The 26,950-nt window shown below is 35.4% G+C and overlaps 1 protein-coding gene across 5 annotated transcripts; it reads left to right on the forward strand.

The window, feature by feature from the left end:
- Positions 1 to 2,660: 2,660 nt before the first annotated feature.
- LOC145693500 (uncharacterized) lies at positions 2,661 to 26,626 on the forward strand. Of its 5 annotated transcripts, none has more exons than XM_081769568.1 (4): positions 2,661 to 2,852; positions 9,230 to 9,451; positions 13,108 to 13,583; positions 14,738 to 14,867. In XM_081769568.1, the coding sequence occupies exons 3-4, from the start codon at positions 13,219 to 13,221 to the stop codon at positions 14,739 to 14,741; spliced, it is 369 nt and encodes a 122-aa protein (XP_081625694.1). In that variant the 5' UTR covers positions 2,661 to 2,852; positions 9,230 to 9,451; positions 13,108 to 13,218; the 3' UTR covers positions 14,742 to 14,867. The 5 variants fall into 5 exon arrangements, with proteins under 5 accessions (XP_081625694.1, XP_081625690.1, XP_081625693.1 ...); XM_081769564.1 differs by lacking the exon at positions 14,738 to 14,867 and adding an exon at positions 25,144 to 26,626 and having other exon boundaries at positions 2,665 to 2,852; XM_081769565.1 differs by lacking the exons at positions 2,661 to 2,852; positions 14,738 to 14,867 and adding exons at positions 2,958 to 3,078; positions 25,144 to 26,626.
- Positions 26,627 to 26,950: the final 324 nt, after the last annotated feature.

Genomic DNA, 26,950 nt, shown 5'->3' on the forward strand with positions numbered 1-26,950 from the left:
GAAATTATAAATGAAGCATCGAATATGTCCACTATATTACATAAACAAAACAACACATAAAAGATAGATAAAACAAAAATGAGTCGTGGGCCCATTTCAATAAAAAAGTTTCTATTAGGGGCCCTAGAAGTAATGTTTATTCGTATGGCTTTGAAATTTGTCAATTTTGCCCCCTTAATTCATTTGTCATGTATGGAACGGGATCAAAGGTGTAACTAACGACCCGGACCCATAAAGAGTAAGAGAAAGATGGAAAGAGGTAGTCCAAGATTAGAGAAACAACTTTTTTCTTGGAGCACCAAATACGCGTATTAATGCTTACCCCCATAAACATAAAAACAGTAATTTATGATTAAAATGAATGACTGCGTGTGAAAGAGAACTGTACTACTAATTTTTAAAAATTATATAACGTTTACTCTATGTAGAAAACGATGGCGCTGTCCTATTTTATGAGTTTGAATTTGCAAAATTTACGAAAGAAGTATGTAATATATTTCTCGAGTTCTGTAGGATTACGGGGGACCAAAACTACGTAAAAACACAATGTTTATAGGTGGAATGAGTTCAAGTTGCGGAAAGATAATTGATATTGATATGTGAATAATTTGTGAACTGAGTAGATTGGAAACGCCGTGTGCTGAATGGAAAATTTTGCAATTACTATTTGCTATTAATTAGAATGGACAAATATAACGTGCATTGCGGCGTTCTAACCCGACTTCGCTTGCTAGCGCTCGCTCGTCAATATTAATTTATTTATTTATTGATACAAGTCATGGTCATTACCGGCATCTATGGCCTTAAGCACGTCAGGTTGGAAGGATGACATCGTCGGCGAGCACTCAATCACGGTACGGGGGAGGGATATAAGGAACGGATAAGGAAAGAAGCGGCCTGAGGCCTGTAAATTAGATACCATTCCGGCATTTACCTGGTGTGAATGAGGAAATCCCAGGAAAAACCTCATTTAGGATAGCTAGCCTGAAAAAGCTGTTACACCTTTTCGACCGACTGACCCTGCCGAAAATCGAGCCCAGGACCAAAGACGAGAGCATTAGCGACTATGAAAAACTTCATATCAACGTTATATTCACACTAACACGTTACAGTTGGAGAAAACACGCTGCAAAACATGTCTTTTCAAAAATAGTGGCGCACTTGCGCACAGCCCAGTTGACGAAGTTCAACAATACATTAGAAAGAACACACAAAGTTACCTACGTTACCCGCACACGAAGAAAAGGTCTTTGTAAAAAGAAAAAGGTCTTTTTAGGCAGGTTTTGAGTTATATTTCCGAAGCTAATCAGTGTTGTAAGTCTTCCATCGATTGTCCAGGTTGGCACAATAATGGTAGTATTTTTACACAAAGCCGATACAGCAAGAGTCGGTATATTAAATAATAATAATAAAAAAATCATTCCACATTTTCTCTTTTCTCTTTGTAATGCTATAAGTGTAGAGGGAAGGAATCTTTTTAGATACTTAGAAACCGACATTTTTTTCTTGCAACTACCGCTTTCTTTCGGCATCGGCAAGTGAAAACGACATCTTTCCAGAGCTTGTAGTTTGCTAGATATCATTGTTAAAAGAATTTGCCACAAACATATAAACTTTTCTTGGCCATAAACATATAAACGTAGCATTTTAATATAGGGCCTATAGATATTTCAAAATTTTCTTTTTGCTGCAAATGAATGTGTGCATGCTTTATGGTAGTTTTCGACGTAGCTAATACAGTGTCGCTACTTTCTGAACTTCATTTATATACCCTGGTAATTGTTACAGAATTTTCTTCAATGAAACTGTAATTCCTTTCAATTCCAGGAATTATTAATTGACAATCGCCGTTCCCATTCCAGTATTTTATCATTTTTGCCGAGATATTTGGAGAAGAATTCCTGCTATACAATTTTCTGGGGGGACAATCCCCTCCTAGAAAATTTCTGGGGGGGACGCGTCCCCATCATCCCCCCAGCTGGCACGCCCGTGACGTAAGAGAAGAAAATCTGCGTGTCGTGAATGTAAATATGTATATATGGGCGAATACTGGGTCATTAGTGTGTGTGTTTGTGTAAGTTTACAAATTTTCTGGTGACTGAGCACTGAATTTATAAATTCTTAAGAATTCCGTATCTCTAAACTTTGTATTGTGCTTACGAACATTCCTCGTGTACAGCCAAAGACAATAGCAGCTAGAGTTTTCTTTGTAACTGTTCGTATTCGTTTCAGTAAATATGGGAGCGCTGTTCTTAAGTAAGTACATACCAAATATATACTTAATATTTTCTTTGTACCTTAGGGTACATTAATATTAAAATCTATTATGATATCTAGGATAAAAATTAAATTTACATAATATTTATTTTATATTTTTATGATTTATTTAGGTTGTCCGTCCTGACTGTGGTATTTATAGGGTTTTTCCTCAGTCACACCAGGCAAATGCAGAGATTGCACCTTTAAATAGGTTCTGGTCTACACCTTTCCATATCCTTTCCCCTCCTCTATCGCGACGCCTTAGATACCTAAACAATAAATCAAGTTCAAATTCTGCGTAAGCTCAAAGCAAGGCTGTCAGCTATCTGCTTGTATGTGGTTATAAGATTGCATGAGGGAGTGGAAGCGAAAACGATTAAAAATACGTTTACTAAATACAGTACTTGAACGGTTTGGATGAAGGGAAATTTTGTCCGGGAAAGGGAAAGTCTGAAGCTTGTGAAGGGAAAACGGCTCTGAAGGAATTGGCATCACTGTGCGTACTTAAGATGGGAGTTCTTCGTAGTGGGAACAACAATGTCAAAGTGACTTAATAAAATTTTAAAAGACATATTTTTAATATTTTTGTTGAGGTGAATATACTGTATTTGTCGGCTGATCGGCCTATGTTTAGCAGAAGGGGTCCAGCTCTTTTCTCTAAAAATGTTGCAACTTTGGTAATTTCTGTTCACATTCGGTTAGTTTAGAATAGATTATGTTAGTATAGGCTAGCTTAGGTTAGTTTATGTTAAATTAGTGAAGGGATCCCGCATAATTTTCCAAAAAATGATAGAATTACGCTTATTTCTATAATATTAGGTAAGTTTAGGTTACGTTACGTTACGTCTAAGTACTTGCATCATTCATTTCTCCTGTAAATTTTGTGTTTTTACGTGCTTCTGGACCCCTTGTACTAAACATACTCCGGCTGATCTAATAATAACTTATTGATAAATATACAAATTACTGATTTTACAAGTGGAATATAAAAATGTTACGCAAATAACAAACGTATTTACGTTGTGTTCTTTGAGAATGCAATGAAATTTAAATTAGTATAGGGAAAGCAACCAAACAGTTTCTGGTAATAGTATACAAGAGAACCCCCTGATCTGCGTTTCTTCTGTGTTCTATTACCACTTCTACATGAAATACCACAAATTTTCTACGTAGTGCAACAATAAGAAGTATGCATGTGCACAAGACATGCGATATGCGTTAAATCCCCCCCCCCCTACACACACAGAGAGAAAAAGTACAAGGGCACTACACTAGCAGATATAAAGTACAGGTACGTTCTTTTTTAATTTTGTATCAGTCGATAAGTAAATAAAAGTCGCTTTGTTACCCCCTTTGTAAGTTCGTACATACTCGAAGCTGCATCAGTTCCTGAAGGAGCAGTACGGTTATACTTTTAGGGATTATTCATTGAATATGTACGAACTTACAAACGGGGTAACAAAGCGACTTTTATTTACTTATCGACTGATACGAAATTAAAAAAGAACGTACCTGTACTTTATATCTGCATGTGTAGTGCCCTTGTACTTTTTCTCTGACTGTGTGTGTGTAGGGGGGGGGATTTAACGCATATCGCATGTCTTGTGCACATGCATACTTCTTACTATTGCACTACGTAGAAAATTTGTGTTATTTCATGTAGAAGTGGTAATAGAACACATAAGAAAAGCAGATCAGGGGGTTCTCATGTATACTATTACCATTACAGTAATAGTGTAATGGATATCTTCGTTTTATATTTTACCTGTCAGTTCATGAATTCATTATGTGTGTAGTTGTTTCATCAGGGAATGCACTTCTAGTACCTTACGAATTATTTGGAGTGGAAAAAAAATGTTATGTAGTTAGAATCACTTTAAAAGAGCTTTGCCATTATTGGTTTGGGTTAAGTTTAGAGTTGCCTCTACGTTTTTTTGTGAAGAAAATATTAGAATTTACACCAGAAAGGAGATAAAAATAATGATTTGAAGTTTGTATGTGATGTTTAGGTGTTGAGTTTGGCAGTAAATTTATGGGTATAATTTTGGAACTGGGGGCCCAAAATCAGGTAAAATCATCATGTAAATATTATTGCGGATGTTTCATGTATTTTTCCACTAGCCTCGTTTACGCGTATGCCCCCGTCGCTGACGCGTCTGCTTCCTACGGACGCACCTCCTCGCTCCGCTCGTGTCCCCGTGCTGCGCTCCTGACTTCTCGGTTAGAAGGCGTTCCTCCTTTTTAGTTGCCACCTAGCACAAGTTGGTTCGTGGTTTATGCAGTAGGTCCTCATTTAGTGCATGTTCTGAAAAACGTAATTGGAAAATGCAATAAATTAGTGAAAATTTAGTAGAACCGTCTGCTCGAGTGATGCCCCAAATATCCCAACTTAATCTGATATAAACTAACTTAACCTACCTAATCAATAAGAAAAAAAGAAATTATACCAAGAAAGTACAAAATTTGAGCAAAATATTCTGACCCCCCAATTCTAAAAATATGCCAATTTAAGTTTAATACAAGAAACGACATGAAAATGTGGGTACTATTTGCAAGACGCGGTAGGTTTCAGTCGTTCAGTAGCGTGGTAGTCGTATAGAATGGGGAATCGTTGCATTGAGTGTGATATTTTCGCATTCAGTTTTACAGAATTATTAAGAACAATAAAGGGGATGTATTAATTTTTTGTGAGAACCATGGTTTACTGAATTCAAGTGATAATTGAAGCTTCTATATGAACCGGTTCCAGTCACTGTCCTAGCCTAAGTAAAGTCTTTCGGCGCAAACCTAATCTAAACTAAACCAATAGAACCTATCCTAACAATGTTTGTTTTTGTAGGTTTGAAACTGATGGAGTAAGTTTAAACTTAAGCTATTGGTTTAAATGCGACGTCCAGACGTGCCACAAGTAGTGATGGGCAGTGGGAATATTCCCGGTGTGAAGGAATTTAAAAAATGAGAATATTCCCGGGTTTTTTCCCTGGCATATAAATTCCGGGGAAGGAATTTATTTCCATTTCTTCACTTTATCTTCCAGATTATAAGAACCATATGACTAATTACTTTATTTTAATATATTATGGTTTGCTTGTAGGTTTTAATGAATTTGGAAGTTAAAAAATTTAAAATTATTTGACGGTACTTTATATAACTAAAAATATAGTTTTTTTTAAGTTCAATTTCCATTTGCACTAAAAAGTAAGGTAATTGTTTAGTATTGGGGGCCAGAACTAGCAAAAAGTAGGATGATTTACGAAGAAATGAGTTGATAGTGATGTTCAAGTTAGTCAAGAAGGTATCGAACACATTTATTATTGCAGTAGGGGATTTATACAAAACGGAAAGGTAAGTGGAAGTTATTTATGTGAGAAAAGAAAATGAATTGTTGGTATGGAAGATAGAAAACAACGTGCCATGGGGGGCTCTAACCCGCCTTCATTCGCTAACGCTCGCTCTGCAATGCTGTCTGAATTTAATGTTGGTAACGTAATTTAACGTATGAAACCATAAAACAACCGCATCGGAATAGAATATCGCGAAAAAGTAGGTACTAAAGCTGGCTCCAATGCTAAGGAACAGCCAAAATTAGCAAAATACTAATTTACAAATGATGAAAAGGAACCATTTTGTAAAGTAAGTGAGAATTATGTACAAATAGAGATGAAGTCCTATTAATAAACCCTGAACCACCATTAGTAATAGACGTCGGTCTGTCTTCTCTCTCTTTGACTCGAATTTTTGAAGAGGTACTCGGACTTCTTTTGCATGTGAATTAACGTATAGAATTTCGAGAAATAGGTAGTATGAAAGGCCCTGGTAGGTAGGTCGTCAATACGATCGTCAGCGAGTGAAGGCGGGTTAGAGCCGCGCAGAGCACTTTGTTTTCTGCCTTTATTACACCTAAATGGGAAGAGAGACCTGTGTTCTAGAATCTTGCCATTGGCGTATGCCCGAATAATTGTGTACAGATTTAAATAAACCCGCATACCTACAATCATAGAATATTAAGTATTAACTAAAATGAACTGCGAGGTTTGTCGGGGGAAAAAATCCTGTCTGAGCAAGGAGCCACTCTGTCACTAAGGATTCTGTTGCCTCCAATGTTACTTTTCGAAAATATTTTTCACTATGAATTCCGCGAGTCTCATCGCCTTGGACATTATTTCACTAAGCACATTCCCAGCAGTGGGGTACGCAGAAGTTCATCAAGGGTGGTCAAACTCCCAAGTTCGTATAATATAATTTGTTTGTTATAATCATACAGTATATACATACCTCAGCTCAATGGCATTATTTACATCCCTTACTATATCATTTTATATCTAAATTTTGCAAATGGTGCTTATAATCTTCACCAGTCATATAACTGATTCCGTTTCTTCCAGTATTTCCTTAATCCATATCTCATACTCCTATAATTTTGTCGGCAAGTTTATGGCGAGAATTCACAATAAAACTGTGAACGGCATAACTACAGGTTTGCCGTGAATGCCAGTCATTGTTGAATATTTTAATACTTTATAAACTACATTATATTATACAGTAAAATTTCAAAACCTTACATCAGTCAGTATCTTCTAGCATTTTACACACAAATTATTACATTATATATCCACCAAGTTGTCAAATTATTTTCGTAATGCATATCTCAAAAAACACTAATTTAAGTACATTTTGTAAATGATATATATCGTGTAACTTGTCAAATTCACAATTTTGTATTCTCAAAACCTAGTATATAGCAAAATGTATACTATATGAAATCAATTATAATCTTATATTCTCAGAATCTAATGATCTTACGATTTTTCTTTCTTTTTTTTCTTTTTTTTTTTTTTTTTTTTTTTTTTTTTTGGATACAATCCCGCTTGGGTTCAATATTCTGAGTTACTGCAATAGTTTAATCTTTTCATTACAAATGGTTTTGCAGGAGAAATAATTGTAACCAAGAGGAGAACACGGGAACGACTCCATTCTTTCGTTATTTTAATAGTACACTGTTCTAATGGTAGCCCTGTCAATGCTGAACATTTGTTTGGAAAATGTTTAAACCTTCTAAATCTCTTTCCAAAAACGTTGTTTAAGGTAGATTGCACCTTATGCAATTTTCCATTTAATAAAAAGTCAAGTGTTACTTTCAGCACAATTTATCTTTAAATGAGAAAGGTCTCCTTCCGCCGTATTCAGTGGAAGAAAAGTCAGCACATTCAATATCCCACAAAATTGTTTAATATCTTAATTTATCATGTACACTTCTGTACGAAATTATTGTCGCATGTGCTTTCAGAAATATGGAGAAACAGCAAATATATTTTAAAAATATTTCAAGAAAACATTAAAATGTAGAGAAGTTATTACTTAAGATTGTAGTCTAATATGAATAAAATAGAAAGTTGTTTGTTTGTCTGTCTGTGTGCGGCCTGGGGACCAGACAAGCGGACCGAGAGTTACCAAACTTACGTCACGGGTACCTTCGTCTAGGCCCCAGTTTCAGATGAAGCGGTTTTTTAAAATTTCGAACCAAGGGTGTCTCAGGGGATATGCAAAAGTAGTAGAAGGTAACCGATATTAGTTTGAATTTCATAGTTTTCGCTGTCGCTGAGATCAATGGCGGAACTTCAAAATTGACCCCATTCGGCTGCCGATCGGGGTCACCGGAAAGGTGGATACCGAAAAATGTAAAAAAAAAAAAAAAAAAAAAAAAAAAAAACTGACCGATATTAGTGTCAAATTCATAGTTTTCTTGGTCGCTGAGATCAATTGTGACACTTCCATTAGCAATAACTTGCAAGTTCAGCTTCAAGTATGCAGGCCGGGGTTCCCCTATTGAGGGGGGGGGGGGTTCTGAGACATGAAAAAATAATCCAAAATGACCGATATTAGTGTCAAGTCGGTAGTTTTCACCATCGTCGAGGTGAATGGTGGTACTCCCACAGGCGTTGACTTATAAGTACAGACCCCGTGTGAAAAATCGGTGTTTAGAGTTAAAGATGGAACTTGTCGTTAACGTGCTAAATTCATTAGAAAGAACTTTTATATCACACTTTTTTGATTCAAAAAAATCAGAAACTATATTTCTTTTCTGACCAGAGATTGTAATTTAGAGTTACCATCTTGTAGAATTAGTCCTCAATGTAGCACATGCCAAAAAGTTCAGAATAAAATTCCTTTTGCAGATAATCAACGCTTCAAATAATGCGAAAATGAACAGCATACGGCAACCCAACAGAAACTATTATTTTCGCGTGACGTTATATCTCGTTATTTCTGTCTGAGTCCTATTGAAATGTTCAACAAATCCTTTTATATTCCAGTATTATATTTTTTTGTTTTGTTTTTTTACTCTAAAAGTAAGTATTTATAAGACATATTCTCCTAATGTAAAACACATTTAAGACCCTTTGTAATGTTATTTTGGATACATATGAGCATGATTACCTTATCCCATTCCAACAAAACCATTAATAGTTTAAGTGTTTAAGTATTATATCAGTTCAAATTAAATGACACGCAGATTTTGAACATCTAAGTCACTGTATTATAACTTTCCTATATTTTGATCATCTCTTGTGAATCTCCATGCTATTATGCTACAGTTACAAATAAGAACTTTATCGGTCGAAAAGCTCGTAATGTCTTAAAAAGATAATTTCTACTTTTTATTGTACATATTAGCAGTTCATCACCCCACACCATTACTGCTACTATTCTTATCTTAGTGCTAAAAGAATTGTGTTGTATAGGCTTTAACTTTTTACTATATTTCTACAAGAGTGATCTTTTAATGGCCAGCGTGGTGGTTTGGAGATAAAGAAAACTGTAACGAATAAAGGCAGACGGATGGTTAAGCTGCCGAAAGAGTATCATAAATAAGAGGAGTGCTCGGAGGCTTCTGATCCAAGCGCCGGCTCTCAAAACTGGAAACTTCAAGCATGGATGTTTGTAATTTTTTTTTTTTTTAATTATTTAGGTGCCAAATAGTATTTCCAGGGTCCATGACAATTGGGCGCAAAGCCCTTTATCCAAATGAATATGGAATTATTTTCTACAAATAAACGAGTGATCATCACAGACAACGGGTTTCGATATGTGTTCGACAGTCAGAACTCCGATGGGAAGAACAAGTTTTTGCGATGTGAGATTAAAATTAACAAATGCAAGGCTGATACCCACATGTTCAGAAACTGGGAAGGTAAGATTCATATTTCATTCTTGCAAATTTTCTTTGAATGTGTGGGTCAGATTGTTGATAAATAATATTGTTTGAATATATAAATTTTGAGTCACATCTAGGAAAGAGAGAGATGACAAGGAAAGTTAATTAAAAAAACAAAACTACCGTAATTCTGTATTGCTCTATCTGATGGACTTAATTTCAAGCCGTTTTACATGCAATATATCGAGTTTGTCTAAAGCCAGTTCACTACTGATTTTTAACCGTTAAATATTGTTTATGTGTACGCGATGTTGAATTCTTATTCTTTCCATTAGGTGGCCTACATTTTACTTGGATCTCCCATTGGACTGTCAGTTTTCTTTTCGAATTTTGTATAGTACATACCAATGTTACGTAATAACATATGACTCTTCTCGTTAGGTCTAACAAAACACGGAGACCAGCTTCTTAGTAATAATACTCTGTAACAAAGACGTTATATCCAGCATTCTAAGATACCGCTGGTTTTATCGATAACTCATGTGGTGTGCCGGCCAACGTTTAGCCAAACTTCAATCGCATAAACGTTCTGTAAGTGTCTTGCATCAATTTTTAGAAGCTGCATTTCATAGAGGGATTGGAATACAATGGACCTATCGTCGCATTTAATGACGTAATTTATAACATACAAGAAATAAAACAACCACTGAAGTGCCGCGATTTTAACACCCAGATGTAAGTAAAATGTAGGCCAATGGATTTTATTGGGATGGATTAGAATATGTCATTCAGGAAAAATTCCTATCATCAAATCGGAGATAAGTTCTTTTTAACCACAGCTTCTACTACAAATGTTTAAACCAAGCTCTCCGGTTGCCGTTTTGAGACTAGAACATAAAGACAGCTTTAAATATTCTCTGAGTTGTGTGCATTTTAATAAAACCTCTCAAAATCTATTTTCAACTTTGCTTGTATATGTCGTTCAATGTACCAAATATGTGAGAAATGAAATCTAGTCGAGCGATCACCACTTATCAAAATTCTGTGGTATGACCGTTTTGCATTGCTAAAACATTTTGAAAGGTACTCTTATGCTGTTCTTTTATCTGTGATGTTACAGTGACTTTTACACGTAATCTTTTTTTCTTTTCTTCTTTTGACATCAATCTTTATTTTACCCTTATTTTCGCAGATTCTGAGGAGATTAAGCGAACATTACCAGGACAGTAATGCTGTATATATCTATGTGTTAAGAATAAAAAATTCAAACGCCGAGCCGAATACATTACGGAGATTCCGTCTCAACTTTTAACATCTGAGATTCAGGAGTTACCAAATTCTGTACTGGGCCAAAGACCAAATGTAAATGCAGTAAAGAAACTTGTCAGAGAAAGAGACAAGCAAACCACGCTCTTCTTTCTCAGCCTCAGAACTTACAAGATTGTATTTTTCTGATAGAGTTCATTGTATATCAGTAGACCTCCGATACAGCACAGAATTTTTTGCCTGCCAACAGTTTCAATCCAGATAAAATTCTCGTATTTGGGAGGGAAACATTAACGTCGTAGATAGGCCATTGCAAGTATTTGTACGTCGATAGTACGTTACAGCAACATTACCACCACTTTAGCGAATATTTGTTCTCATGGGAGAACGTAATGAATGTGTTTTTCTTTTCGATTTTATGTTTTCTGCTCCCAAATAAACAAAGACGTATATAGTAAAGATTATTATCCAGTTATCTTTGTTGCAAATACACAGTAATAAACAGTAATACGATGTTATAAATAGCTATAAGTTATAAATATTAAAAGTACCTATTATTTTAGGTTGGAGGTATAAGTAATTTCCCAGAAGTTTATTTTGGGATGTCATAAAATGCCTGCAGCAAATTTTATTGTAGCTCAATACAGATTCACGCTGGAAACAGTTTCTACAGGTCATGGTCTCCGATTTTTCTGAAACTAGGCTATACCATTGTAGAAACAAAATAATTCAACCCGTATTTTATTCTGCGTTATATTGTTTTATTGTTTATTGTTTACTGTTTATTGTTTTATTGTTTTATTGTTTATTGACTTTCATTTATTGTTTACCATAGGACGTACTATAACGCAACGAAAATTTAGTTTTTTGAAGATGATTTTTTAAATAAAATTGAGGTCAAATTTCACCTTTTTGATGCTTTTAAGTGGTGCAGTTATTTTCTTCTGGCAGTTTTTGTGATATTATTGTCTATTTTCAAGTGTTTTGGTGCATATACATCCGAGTTCTACTTATGAAACCCATTATAATCCATTCAAGTATATCCTATTTACATATACGCCTTTGCGCCCAAATGTCTCGCGCCTAAATATCCTGCTCCGTGTTTACAATCGCCATGACTACCTGGCGCCTGGGACTTTTCGTGTCTGAACAAGAGGAAAATTGAGAAAAATTCATTACCTCTGTTGTTACTTTGAAACTGTAACTTTTTCTTTTCAATATCATCCCACGAGATAGTGGTCTAAGCATACGTACATAAGTGTATTTATATTCTTTCTTTCGTTAGCTCTGAACTGATTAATGTTTGGTATATGGTGGTCCGCTTATTATATCCTGACAGCATTCTGTTTCGTATGTTTTCGGAGGTCCATAAGAAAATCATAAAAGGAAACGTTGGGTGCTTCACTCACTGGAGCAGAATATTATGTTTATTACTCCTCTCTCGTATGGATACAGAACGAACATCTTAACAACTCCTCCTCTTTAACGATTTTTTGAAGTTGAAAGGCGTATGTTTTATCTAATAACAAGTTTTCTGTTTTTGCCAAAATGGTATTTTGTTCTAGTAGTATCACCAAATTAAATAAAAGAGAAGCTTTATATTTAAAACAGCGAACTATAAGGTGTGTTCGAAGGTCTAGTTATGTACATTTTTCTTATGACTTCTCCTCCTATTACTTCAAATGCTTTGTTATCAACCCGACATATTTCATGAGCATAGAAAAATAGGTACGTGTAATTATGTTTCGGAGAAACATAGAGAAATTGCTATAAATTGTTATTAGTACTCTGAAAATGTTACAATGTTCACAAAATTTGTGACGAAACTAAGATATTTCCTGCATTCCTGAAATCTCTTAAGAAGGTTCATGTTAGAGATTCCGTTTATTTACTAGCATTTACTTTAGGACAACTAACTTGCTCATGTTTTTATACACTATCAGAGTGATATTCTAATAAAACTAGTGCTCCAAGTTACTAGCCCTTCAATACTGAGATTTGCCTATTGCGTTAGAGATGAGCATCATATATAGTTGTTTCGCAGTTGAATTCCTGTTGTTCCCTTTTATTCTAAAAGAGAAGCGTGGTATAAGTGAACTGATAACACTAGAAAGTAAGCTGTTCAGCTTCGAGTATATGTATGAACACTATTTGTCTACAAAGTGTGTAACATACATCAGTATTTTCAAAATTGAAAGTAATGTTTAAGTAATTTCTGATTTTATAATTAGTATACCTCTTTCAAGAAGAAACAATGTATTAAAAGTGTCATACGAACCTTGTCGACATTGTCATATGTTCACATTTTCTGTTAATGTGGCATCCCTAAGACAGTTGAATATTAATAACATATTCTTCCATTTGTTGCTTAATTGTAATCTAATATTTGCCTCCGTAAGTAAACTCAAGCGTTCTTCTGTTTTCAGGTATGGAGTGAAAAAAAAAAAAAAAAAAAACGTAAAACTTAGTCGTGTCTTTTCATCTTCATCCTTATAGAATCTCCTTGCGTGCTTGAAGTATGGAAGGAATCGCGTAAGATGGAAGAGAATCTGAAGAATTTCAAATGTCAATTAAAGAAAGATTTGGTTCCGTCACGAACTATTCCAAAAGAAGAGCACACTTATACAAAAAGTAAATTTCTGAGAGTTACATTAGAACGCCTTAAAATAGAAGGAGAAAGTAAACTTGAACATCTACCACCTAATGCAAGTGTATATAATGAATTATTTCCCGCGACTAAAAGAAAAATTCAAGGAAAGCCGCGAAATTTAAATCTTGAATTTATTTTATTGGATACAGATAACAGTGTGCCTTTATGTGTTAAAGATGCTGACAAAGTAATTGATAAAAATCCAGATAATTTCAAATATTCTGCGCTTAGCATACAGCATCAAACTGAAAGGTAAGATTTATTAAGATTTCTTCAAATTGTAAAAGAGCTCTCGCGTCCCTATTATATATCGATTTAGTTAACTACACTGAGGAAGTGTAAAACTGGAAACCTTCGAAAAGAGGTTGATTGAAAGTCATCAGATCCCCTTAATTCACTGTGTATATATATATTTTTAAATGTTAGAGTAAACGAAATTACTACGACTGGTTTAAATTGTGGATATTTTATTACATGTTACTGACATGCAAATATCAGTTGTCGATTGTATTGTTGTCAAGTTATGCGCAGAGACCAAGGAATACAGAAATAATGAAATGGATCTGTTGAATTTTTAATGATAGTCAAATTAAATTAGTTTTCACTCCTGGTGTGAAGGTATCATATTAAACATTATTTCCATTATAAATATTTTTAATTATCGAAGACGGAAACTACCCTCAACAATTTAACGAGAGATTTCAATGAATTTTCTATATTGAGACAATGCAATGAAAGAAAGAATGCAACAATTAAGTAGGATGTTAAGAAATGCCACTCAGAATTGTCCGCTTCACAACAGTCGATTTCCAGATTGCCGAGTATTCATGAAAGTGTAATTTATTTGCTTGCCGAATGCTCACGGAAGTGTAATTTAGTTGAATGCTCAATGTTCATGGAAGTGCAACTTAATTGATACTGATGAACACATCACAATAGATGCTATACATACGGAATTTCAATACCAAAAACAAAGGCGCTTTCGTGATGGCAAAATCGACTGTTGGTCGAATTATATAATGATAAATACTATCTCTGGATATAGAACTTTTTTTTTTTTTTTTTTTGTAATGGTAGTAGTAGTAGCATGTGTAGGTTCTCTTTTGCTGTGACCAAGTTTTAACAAACTGAAAGTAGTGAAAATCCTCAGATAGATTCTCCTCCGTTTGAGATGTATTGTTAACTAACGGTAAAACAAAAATCCATTGTGCTTTGTGTTTTCACTGTTGCATTACGAGTGCCATAACGTAAGTAATATGTAGCAACTTCTCTTCGTATGGATCTTTCATTTTAGCAGAATATTTTCTGCTGTTTGAAAGGATTTTCACTTAGAAATTTTAAAACCTCAGATTGTGTCTCTAATTTCGTCAATTTGGTCTTTGATTAATATTGATTCCATTTTGTAGGTAATGCCGACAAATATGTAACTTCTTCCTTCACCTTCATCTGCTGTATTAATGCTCTTTACTACACTCACAACTTCTTGAATTGCAGTGAGTCTTCATGAAAGAAAAGAAAAAAAAAATAGAAAGTCAGCTAAATTAAATTAATAACACATTCTTATGTAACCTTTTCTTATAGAACATATATTTCCGTGATAGTTTATGTCATTAGAATTGTTGGACAGTCAAATTTGTATACTATACATAACAATGTGGTAACTATTATTACTTCATATAACAGCGTTTTTAGATACTACCTAGGTTACTTTCAAAATTTTTAGTGTTCTTCATTATTTTTAAGCCTTGAAATACAGAGCACGTTTATGCTACATGAAATACCAAAAGAGGGTGTTGATTAAATTTCCCTGCGTTCTTTTCATGCAATTGTTGCACTATATGTATTGGATTCAACATAAAAATAATCTAAGAAGAGAAACGTTTAAAGTAGTTCTATTCTATATTTTTAAAGTAGTTCTACTGTGTTCTACATACATGACATCCCTCAGATTACTAAAGCAGTTTTATGTTAGTCTTTTCTTTGGTTTTGTTTTAGCGTTGTAAGTATGTTTTCACGTAGAATTGTAGGATAAAATTTATCACACTCTTTGTAAGTTTCAGTGTTTTAATAAGAGATAGATGTAACTTAAAAATGAGAAAACTGTTGGTTTTGGAATGGGTAAGAATTTTGGTGAAAACAAGGATAGGTTACACCTAATATTTGCGAAAGTCAAATTTGCCCGAGCATATGCATTATATTGTTTTCTAAAAAAAAATAAATTAGTGATATTATAATACAGAGCTTACAGAATTGAACATTATGTTCAAACCAGAAACATAAAAACAACAAAAGATCTTAAGAAATACTTTGTTATGCAATAAACTGTAAATTAGAACCTGCGCACAAAATTGACCCGCAATGGTACTTCTAGAGTTGAGTTATTCAATAACATTCAAACAAGTGCAATGTGTTTGTTAACTTTAAAGTGGGGTGTAAATAATCTGAAACCAGGTATAGAAACCTCTCCAAAGGTATAACATATTTCAATGTTGTTAGTTTAATGGGCTTAAGAAAATTTCGCACTTTAAAGATTTGAGTATCTAGAACCCAGACAATGGTAAAATTTTAAGATAAATTCACAAGGCTTTAAATAAACATAAGCAATCTTTAAGAAATTTCGGTGACATTATACATTGTATATGAACTATTCAGAAACATTAAGATCAATGCTCTAAGCCGACTGTCGGCAACTCGGTATTAATTGTTTTTTTCTTTTCAAAACGTACTGCATTAAGTTATTACCGATATAAGATGACTGGGTAACGATGAATAAATATATCTGTCTCATATGTAACAGTAGTCAAAACTCGAAGAGTAATTTGACAAGATTGATTGCTACAGACTGACACATCAATTGAAAATATACAACAAAGAAGTAGTTTCAAGGGAACTACCTTAGGATCAACTATGCAAAAATATATACACTGACTCAGGGGTGCGCAAATTGTATGACATTAACTGAGATTATTTTTTGGTAATTTTGTAAAGAATATTCCGCACCAAACAGTTTCTTAACTAAGACATTTCTCATATCAGATAATTTCAGGCACAGATGCTAAATGATACCACAGTGAATTAAACAAAATGGTCAGAATTAGATCAGGGAGAGAAAGAGAGAGTAAAGCGAATTCTAATATGAAATCTATTTACGTGTGTTCGGCGTGCCTATTAGTTACACGGTCGTGTACAATTCGAGCCTTGCAAACCCTAAATACATTTACGTCTGATTTTGTCATTCATGAAAAACTACGTTATAGAATAGATTAAAACGTAGTGCACTTGCGAGATATTGTGTCAGTATTTGAGGTATGCAAGTTAATAATGATAAAATAATAACGTTACTCTTTTGTTCTAATGTAAAGGTATAACAAAGTTAGAACAAGGTACAAAATAAAATACGTGTTCTAGAGGCCGGTTAAAGAGTCATATTTCAGTTGTAGGTAAGGGTTCTTTTAACGTACTATCCGAATACGATGAAAAGATACTTCGCCATCGAATGTGGCAATATTTCCAGCAGGTTTCGCCTTTGATCTCAGATAAGTAATGGTGTATCACGACTGTGATTTATCTTTCCGTGACATTGTTGCTCGTAATGGACCGATTGCGGGCACAGCGAAGTGCATGGTGTGAATAGTTCCACGAAGGCACTATGGAGCAACATAACGGCTTCCAAGGACCAATTCATATAAAGCGGAACAGAAGCCGGAAGTATGTGTGGCTATGTTCCGCAGATCGGACAGCCACTTCCTGCATGCTGGTGCTACAACTAGAAGTTCTTACACAGCAGTGGATGTCCCCACGAACAACTCTACGTCATGTGTCATATTTGCACAGCGTCCATTGCTACGGATTCCCCATACTACAATCGCCGTGGGCGACTACAATTGTATCACGTATATAGTGAAAAATTGCAGGGCATGATATTTTTACGCGAATCCTGCTTCCGTATTTGGCGCTAGTGAGCAATGTAGCTATTCGAAGCTTGTGTTTTGAATCGTCTTCTCTCTGGTACACCAGGTGTTCTTGTGGGGTGTCAGTTACTTTCTCAGACGCACTAGATGCCATTCACGATACGTTGCGCCCGATCGTAGTCACTTTACTACATACTCTGCCGGTACTACATTTTATGAGCCCACCTTCCTGTTGCAAATACTGTCTCACACTTTCTTCCTGGAAACAGTGTTTCTCCTCTTTCCTTGCTGAATCGTTTCCTCGATCTCTCACATACTGAACGCATCTTCTGAGGTGGACGTACGTCTCTCACATTCGTAAATTCTTCGCCTACTGTGGAGCTACTCCATCCTTTCGAAGCTCTATGGGTTGCCTACGCCAGGAGTACGTCCAATGGCCCGTTTTCTCGATTTATCGCCGTCTCATAACCGTTCAGACAGCTTGTCCTATCGAGTTTTCCTAGCTCTGCTTCGCTGTCGCCACGTTGTAACCCATCGTCCAGTACATACGGTTAATCATGTTGCTACTTGTACGATCACGTCTTTGCCTGCCAACTATGGCACTGCTATCTTGTTTCCTCGGTCTTGTATTTTTAGTGGCGGGCAGGGTATTATATTTTTGTGTCCTACAACATTGAATCGTAGGTCATGATAGTGTATGAAATTAGAATCACTGTTTCTAAGAGAAATATACCAATGAAGTATTCATAAAAAAACAAAAATAGTTTAAGAAAGATTTTAATTAAATGAATTCACATTTCTATTTCTCCTTCCTGTGCTTATACCCTTTAGATTAAAAGATTAATAAAGGTGAATTATAATAACTTGTGGATCGAGAACGTGGAAGGAAACTAGAAATTCCGGAGGAAAGGAAAAAGGAGAAAACCTACCCACACTTCTTGACCTGGGATCGGACCTGAGACTTTTCAAACCAAGGGCTGTCGAGCACACTTCGCCTGCTTCTACTAATAAGTGACGTTTGTTGTTGTCTAAATAAGGTAAAGAGTGTAGCAGATCAATCAAATTTAAGCATAAGCATTGATTATATATAAGTAATATTAACATGTTGTTTCCTTCGTATTAACAACGTTTAAATATTTAGTTTCCTTCAAGAAGTGTAATCTTTCCTTTGCAAGTAATTTCACATACATGGTTTTGAAGTATACAGTACTCTATATTGAATTTCTTGTAAAGAAGCTTAAAACGTTGAGTAAAAGCACATAAGAGAAGACAACTGTGACGTTTTTGTGAAATGCATTTTTGTAGCAGAAGCGGAAAATATCAGCAAAACTGATGTAAATAACATTGTGAATTTTCTGCAAACTATCTTGTTTCTCAATATTGATTTTTCCCATTTAAATTACTTGCTGAGCAAATCAACAACGTGTAACAGTTTCGCCAACTATCTACTTGGCGAACTCATCCGTGGCTAAGCGGTTAGCATACGCGGCTTTTGGCGTTGGGGCCCGGGTTCGATTCCCGACTGGGGCTCATGTGGTTCGGATTCTACGTTATCAGTAGGTCCACGTTTCATATAGGGACGTAAAACTAAAAAAAATAAATCGATCAAAAATCAATATCTACTTGGCTTCATCAGACCCTATCACTATTGTACTCGGTAGATTATTTTGTTGACTATGTTTGCGTTTTCGTATAAAGAAAAATGTACATATTCCGAAGGCTGTATCCATTTAAGTAATATTCATCGGAGTTTGGAAACACATCCTAAATCTAAATAGCACATCAGTAACTTCATTGTTTGAAACATATAAGCTGCAACTTCCTACGTATACTAGAACAAATAAATGAGAATAAAAAGAAAAAAAAATACTTTGGACAAAGGTGTCTAAAGAAAAAGAAACAAAGTAATAGGGGAAACCTGGCCTTCTGGACCCTCCTGAAGTAACTGATTTGTTATTATACTCATTAGGTTATTGAAAGCTTCAAAGTGGTATTGAGAAAGGGAGCCAACTAAGTTTATCACTACTGGATGCTAGAACCCAGTTTTCTGTGCCTCATCCCTATTTAGCTACAAGCCGCCTCTTGTTTGGTCTATGTTGTAGAATCTAAAAATACACTTCTGAAAGTAAATTTTTAATCTCTCACCAGTTTACTCTTTTCAAGCTTTCTGTATAAATTCCTCAAATGGAAAAATGTCTTCTGGAAACGCGAGAAATTTTATCGTAATTGAAGAATCATCTCGTTTCTGACGAAAGTTTTGGATCAAAAGTGTATAATTATATGCTCTTACATTTGCTTAAATCATTTCTCTTTTCTTTTCACCGAACGTCTGCAATGACATATTGTGGAATCTGTTAAAATCCTAACCGTTCATCAAGAGAGTAGTAATGCTGAGAAAACAACTAATAATTATTTTCAGATAGAATATAAAATTCTGACTGAATTAGAAAAATAATAAAAAGTAGTTTGTTGTTGAACATAGATATATACCAAAACTTATTTGTGAATGATGAGAAGGAACAAAAGCAGTACTTAGATATTTTCTGTGTCACACAAGAGAGCAGACCTGAATATTTTCCGCCTTACGCAGAGTCATTTTGATATATGATTAGCGTCATACTGAAAGCCGGACTACTGCAGGAAACAAATGTTAGTCGAACTCTTTAGTATGGCACTAATCACACGTCAGAACGACTCTGCATAAGGCCCATAATGTTCAGGAATACCAAGAAAATTAGCACGTAAGTAAGCATAAAACCATAACAGTCATAAATGTAAGCATCTATCCCCGAAATATTATAACTATTTAAAACTAATGAAGAAGCGAAATATATTCTGTACTTAAGGAAATAAGAAATTAAAAGAGTATTTATATATTAACTATTTTTATGATTGTAACAATGGGAGAGTCCCACGAAATACTCTATTTTTCGTATACAGAGTGAATCAAAAGTCTGGACACGGTGGAATAAATCGAGAACTTAACTTCGAATCGAAAAACCTAAAAACACGTGTTTAGTAATATTAAAAAATCTATCTGATGAAATCAAACTCGACCCTCTAGACCCACCCCCTGGGGGCTGGAATGGGGTCAACTTTGAAATTTCAAATGGAAACCCCAATTTTTGATTGCAGATTTGGATTCTACGGCCCAAACTATGTAAGGTTTCATCAACACTTTTCCGTCGATGGATTATATGGCTCCATAATCGGCGAAAGTAAATTAACTGTTTGGGGTGAAAAAGAAAGACATTTTGCTGTTAGACCGAGAATCGTTACCAACAGATCCGTCACCGTTAACGACCTGCCACTTATAAACGAATCGCTCAGGTGAACGTCGCTTTAACATGTGAATGAACGAACGAGCAATGCCATCCCAATGTTGCAATCCCATGTCACGTGCCACTAAACGTGTTATAATTCACACATCCATACGTTGCATGTGAGAAGAGAAAACAATAATGAAACGAATAACACACACACACACTCACACACAGGTATCACTTCTTGTACAAATGCTCCACTATAATGCCTAAATTACAGGTTACGCCTATAACCTTCGTCATGTCTATCCCGAACGAAAGTTCGATCAACGTACTTAAGAGGACTCCATGCCACGAAAATGAAATGAAATTTTTGACTTTTAGGTCCCACGATTTTGCCGGTTAGGCTAAAGGAGACGGTGATTATGAGAGAGATGAATGAAATGGTGGAATTAAGAAAGTGGGAGGAAACGGGAGATCCCCGAAAAAACCCACGCACACGGTGTTTGTCCACCACAAAGTTCATTTAGCGGGAGCAGGTTTTGAACCCAGGACCCCAAGCACCAGAGGTGAACGCTCTACCACTGAGCCACCGTGGCCCCATCCATGCCACGAAATTAAGGTGGTACCGTACATATGTATTGAAATGTGCACTCTGTTCACACAATGCTCTTTAGTGGTAACTCCTTTAGTTTTGAAATTATATTGGATCGACAGAATCTAATCTTGTCTAGGGTCCGATGTGATCAATTTATTGATGACACATTAATAATGTCGTATTTACGATTTTGTTTCGGGAGGGGCTTTGCTAACTTTCAGGGGGACTTTGCCTGGAAATGTGAAAATTCTGCAAGATATTTCATTTACTTTACTATACTAAGTAAGATTTCGGGGGGGGCTTAAGCCCGGAAGCCTCCCCCCTAAATACGCCACTGCACATTATAGACATTTAAAAATTAAAAGATGAAAGGATTAAAAATAAAAATAAAACATACTACTACAGACTACTACTACTACTACTACTACTACAACTACTAGCAGATAATAATATAATATACTATAATAATAATAATAATAATAATAATAATAATAATAATAATAATAAGGAGAAGAAGAAGTAAAGAAAGAATTCAATAATAATTTCACCCATCTAAAACTATGCGAGACTGCGAGCAGTCTCGTGAGTCGCAGTCCGACTATTCGCTCAAATCAGCCGAAATGATGGCGAAAATCATGATGCCGTCGCTTCGGAGGACGACGTCGTGCCACTGCTGGGCCAAGACAACCGTCTGTCTCATAGCTGCCGTTCCTGAACAGCGGCGGGGCCGTCACGGTGTCCGCTGCCAAGCCGACAAATAGGCAGCCGCCTTTGAACCAGCACTAGCACACCCTTTTCGCTGCTGTCACCCAATAATCGACGACGGTCGGACGAACTTCGTCGGCAATTGTTCATGGGGAACGTCTCGGTTCCAAAACCTAATAGAGGTTTGGATCTCACTTTCAACTGTAGGTCCCGTCTCTCTCGTCCCACTGCGGAAAAGGAACGATAAACACCCTAACAAACCCAAGAGTCACACATTTTCTTTTGTTTTTTGATCACATGTATACTTCTTTCATCACGTCTACAGCATTGAAGCTAATTAAAGTTCATATAGGAAGTTCTCCTGATTTCGCCATTACAGCGCCACGTCACACAGCGACAACGATGTTTCGACTAAATCTTATACAGGTTTGTGCGCAGAATCCGACTCTGCAATAAGAAATAAAAGCTTCCATTTCATATCTTTCAGCTAACCCCACCTAGCGGTAGGGTGCGGTATCGTGTTTGGTACCATTGAATAACTTTGTTGATTCGACACGTATTTCTCAAAATACTGCACCTTGTACAGCGGGGGACACTTCTAAATGGTACAGCCATATGGAGATTTACGGCTAAGGTGTACCATGTAGAAGTGTCCCCCGCTGTACAGACGGTCGGAGCTAATATCAAGCTCATAAACGAAGAGGGGAGCATCTAATTTCGCCGATTACAGCATGATATCACACATCGACGAAAAAGTTTTGATTATACCTTACATTATTTGGGATGCAGTCTCCGAATCTTCAATAAAACATTGGAGTTCCCATTTGAAAAATCAATGCCCCCCACTCCTTTTCAGAAGGTGGGGGCGGAGTGTTGCGTTTGATATCATCGGATAGCTTCTTGAAACATATTAAATACGTTTTTTTTTTTTGCGCTTTTATGATCAGAAGTGTATTTCTCCAGTTACTCTACCGTGGCCAAACTTTTGGTTCACCCGTTATTTCAAACATAAATTAGCTTGACAGTTACAGGCTATTTTTGATAATTTCACACCATTCGAACATTTGCACGTTATAGGGCCAATTCTACACTATCCTGATATCTTTTAATCGTCAGATAAGATAACACTGGTCGCAGTGGTCATGTGTTATTTTGTGTAAGATGAGATCTACTACCGCGACAAGGTTGGATCATTCAGATAATTTATCTTTATCAGAGAATGGTACAATCGACCCTAACGAATGTCATATTTTAGCGATTAGAAAACAGTTATATCAATACATTTTCATCTTAGACACAGAAGTCAAAAAACACCATAGTGCAATAAGCAGATACTTCAATAGCTATACTTTTCTTCAATTTTCCTTTTACTTTTAATTATTTTATTTTTAGTCCTCTACTCGCCGCTTTTGAATTTTCTGGTTTGCAACACTGATACTGCCCGAAGCCCGAATGAAGAAGATCTGCCTTTCTCTGTGTCTTCTGTCTGTGTGTAGTGTGCTTCTATCCAGTGACGAGAAGGAACAGAGAAGTGAACCAGTGACACTGAACGAGAACAGAGGTCGGAAATACTACCAAGCCCATGAACGAAATAGGAGTACTTAGGGGCCATTTATTTTCCCCGTTTACTGCGCCATGTTATGTATCGACGGAAAAGTGTTGATGAAACTTTACATAGTTTGGGCCATAGAATCCAAATCTGCAATCAAAAATTGGGGTTTCCATTAGAAATTTCAAAATGACCCCACTCCAACCCTCAGGGGGTGGATCTAGAGGGTCAAGTTTGGTTTCATCAGATAGATTTTTTAATATTACTAAACACGTGTTTTTTAATTTTTCGATCCGAAGTTAAGTTCTCGATTTATTCCACCGTGTCCAGACTTTTGATTCACTATGTATATTTAAATATGTTCTCTTCCCTGTAGGATATATATTTCTTTTAAAGTGACATGATAAAAACCAGGCTCGAAGACTGTGCTAACCATGTAAAAAAAAAAATCATTTTTAAATGGATCAAGTAATTTCCCATAATGAAATAATGCCGATTTGAATGTAGATGAAGACATAAGGAACTTGACCCCATCTCCTCATCAGAATACGAATTTTCCAAAGTCATGAACATGGACGTATATTTTTAATAAAGAATTTATATGCAGAGCTTAATTTTCCTAATTTGAGAGATATTGTTTTTTCGTTATTGTGAAAACTTCCCCATGTTGAAATAAGCATTTTTATGCAAGTAACATTAAAACCCGCCCTAAGCCAAGTGTTCAATAAAGCATTTAAGACGAAATATTGCGTGGATTTAATAGCGTACATAATTTTTGCTCCTTAGCTTTTGCATTGAAGTGAAAGTAGTATGGTAGATACCCGCTACTTGAAAGTGTTTACTGCATTCGGAAGTTCATTTGAATGGCTTCAGGCGATTTTTCAAGGAGAAAATTTAGTGTTGTGGACCATAAGCTCTTATTTTTTCCTAAAAAAAAGTGTCGATTGAACTAGTACACATAACAAACACTACAGTAATTGTTTGGATCAAAGAAGCACGGCATGAGTGCGCTTCAAGATAGAATGTTACCATTCATACCACATTCTTTGGTAATTTGCGCATTTGATTTATTGCCCTGTACATGAATGTGCAATTTACCCCAAACCAAACAAGAAAGATTAATGTGGTAACAAAGATGTAATGGTACGACCAGTGCCTTGTGAAGAAAAGTACACTACTTACCCATGTCGGTAATCCTTTCGATTACGCAAAAAAGAAAAAGGAAAAAAAAGAAAAGCTAGTTATGATTTGTGCAATATCTTGAGGTTATATCAACCTACTCAGTCATAAATGCTATATCTTTTTTGTCATCCTGATATATCCTGATTGTCATCAATTTTTTTTTCGTGTTTGCAACCGCTATATACTAATCACTTTCTTATGCGACACTCACCATACTGAAGAATGTTGCTAATTACGCATTAAACATTGTACCTCATTTCCCCGGTAACTACTGTTTGTTATAATTTCGATTTTTTCATGGACATCTTCCACTTTATCTTATGATTTTTTAGTGTAATATCATATATTCGAACCTTTTATAAACTATTCCTCTTTATAATGTGCGCTTTTATTTATCTGCTTTGTAAAAAAATGAGTGGCAATTTCAGGTTACGTAAATTGATATAATATACAAGTATCTACTAAAACACTATTAATATTTATTGCTCTTTCAAAATAATCATCATTGCAATCAGATTTTCAGATAAGTTCACACCATCAAATGCTTAAATTCTAAACAATGGTTTTGATATTTCAATTCTGAGATACTTGATTTCTTTTTCAGGACAGTGAAGTCACTAAGCCCATCATCTATTATAGAAGTAGATAATTTTCGAAAGAAATTACAAAAGGGGACAACTGGCAACGATTATATGGATAATGAACTAGGTTGTGTAAAACTAACTGTAGAGAATACTTCAGGAAGACCCAAAGAATTTGAATCCTCTTTTCCTGCTCACGTTCGTAAATGCTCCGAGTCCAGAAATTCTGTCAAAAATCAATTCGAATCTCAGAATCGGAAGTACTTACCTGCAAACGGAGTTACAAATTCTAGAGTTTTATCTAATCGAAGAAATAGAGGCCTCCACTTTTCCTCCAAACGTTACACATGTGAAGATTGTCATAAAGATTTTTCGTCGAAATATGTTCTTCAAGTTCATTTTCGCGTCCATACAGGGGAGAAGCCATACACATGTAGTCAATGTTTAAAGACGTTTTCTCAGAGGGGAAATCTCAACAAACACGTTAAAGAGTCTCATAGTGAAAAATCAATTAATTGTGACATTTGTAATAAACAATTCCGCTCAGTAACTGGTCGTGACTATCATTTACTTACGCATAGTGGAAACAAAAGTTTCGTTTGCGGCCACTGCAACAAAAGTTTTCTAACGAGATCTACTCTTCTTTCTCACACAAACATACACGTAAAGCGAAAGGTGTACAATTGCAGTTATTGTAAGATAACGCTTTGTAACAAATCAAATTATCAAATACACTTAAAGACTCATTTACAAGAGAGAAATCATACTTGTACTATTTGTTACAAAACATTTTCCCGTAAGGATCATTTGAAACTACATATACGAACTCATAATGGTGAAAAGCCTTATTGTTGTAATGAGTGTGGAAAAAAGTTTTCCATCAAATGTAACCTAACTGCCCATGTACGTGTTCATCAGGGAATCAAGCCACATTTATGTCATTTTTGTGATAAAGCTTTCACAGGTAGTAATGATCTCAGAAAACATATTAAAATACATACAGGTGAAAAAGACTATATCTGTGGTTATTGTGACAAAAAGTTTACCCAATTAGGTAATCTTAAAAGACATGTGAACCTACATAATCGAGGAAGTCCTTTTATGTGCAACATTTGTAAACAATCACTTAAATGTAAGATAGCTTTACAAAGCCATATATTGCTCCATCTTGATAACAAACGCTTTGTGTGCGAACATTGCAAGCGATCATATGGGGGACGAAGTACACTGCACGATCATATGAAAAGTCATTATCGAGTAGCATCCCGTTGAAGTGTGTAAAATATTTTTGATATACTCAATACCAATTTTGGACTTAAGATATTGAGACTTTATATTATTTACTTTCAACCTGAATATTTTAATGTATCTCTCAAAATGAAAACATGTTTCAAAATATATAAATTCGTGTGAATTCATATATTCTAAAGTATATTATGCATTTTTAAAAGTGCTGTCATGTTTTTTCCCATCAAAAAATATAAAGAAATAATTTTATTGAAAAGCTTATTTTTTTAGAACAAGACCTATGCTTATTATTTCTCAAAGATATTTTTGATCACAGTACAGTTTTGTGAACAACCAAACTCAGTAGGTCTTAGGCAAAATTCAGGTTTATGTGAAAAAAAAACATTAGTCACATTTGTACTTAAATTGCCCTTCAATCATTCATGTTCTGTTTACACATGAAAATTTGGAATTCCCTTGAGGGGCAGAGGCGGCTCACGTCTGGCGCGGATTCCTTCTTTGATCTTAGCTTCAGCCAAGTAAGGTTTGTAATGGGCAAAAGCGATGTGCGTTGATTTTCCTGGGATTCTTCCACTTTCGTTA

This window comes from Thermobia domestica, chromosome 8 (genome assembly GCF_964235325.1).
Source record: "Thermobia domestica chromosome 8, izTheDome1.hap1.1, whole genome shotgun sequence".
Lineage (NCBI taxonomy): Eukaryota > Metazoa > Arthropoda > Insecta > Zygentoma > Lepismatidae > Thermobia > Thermobia domestica.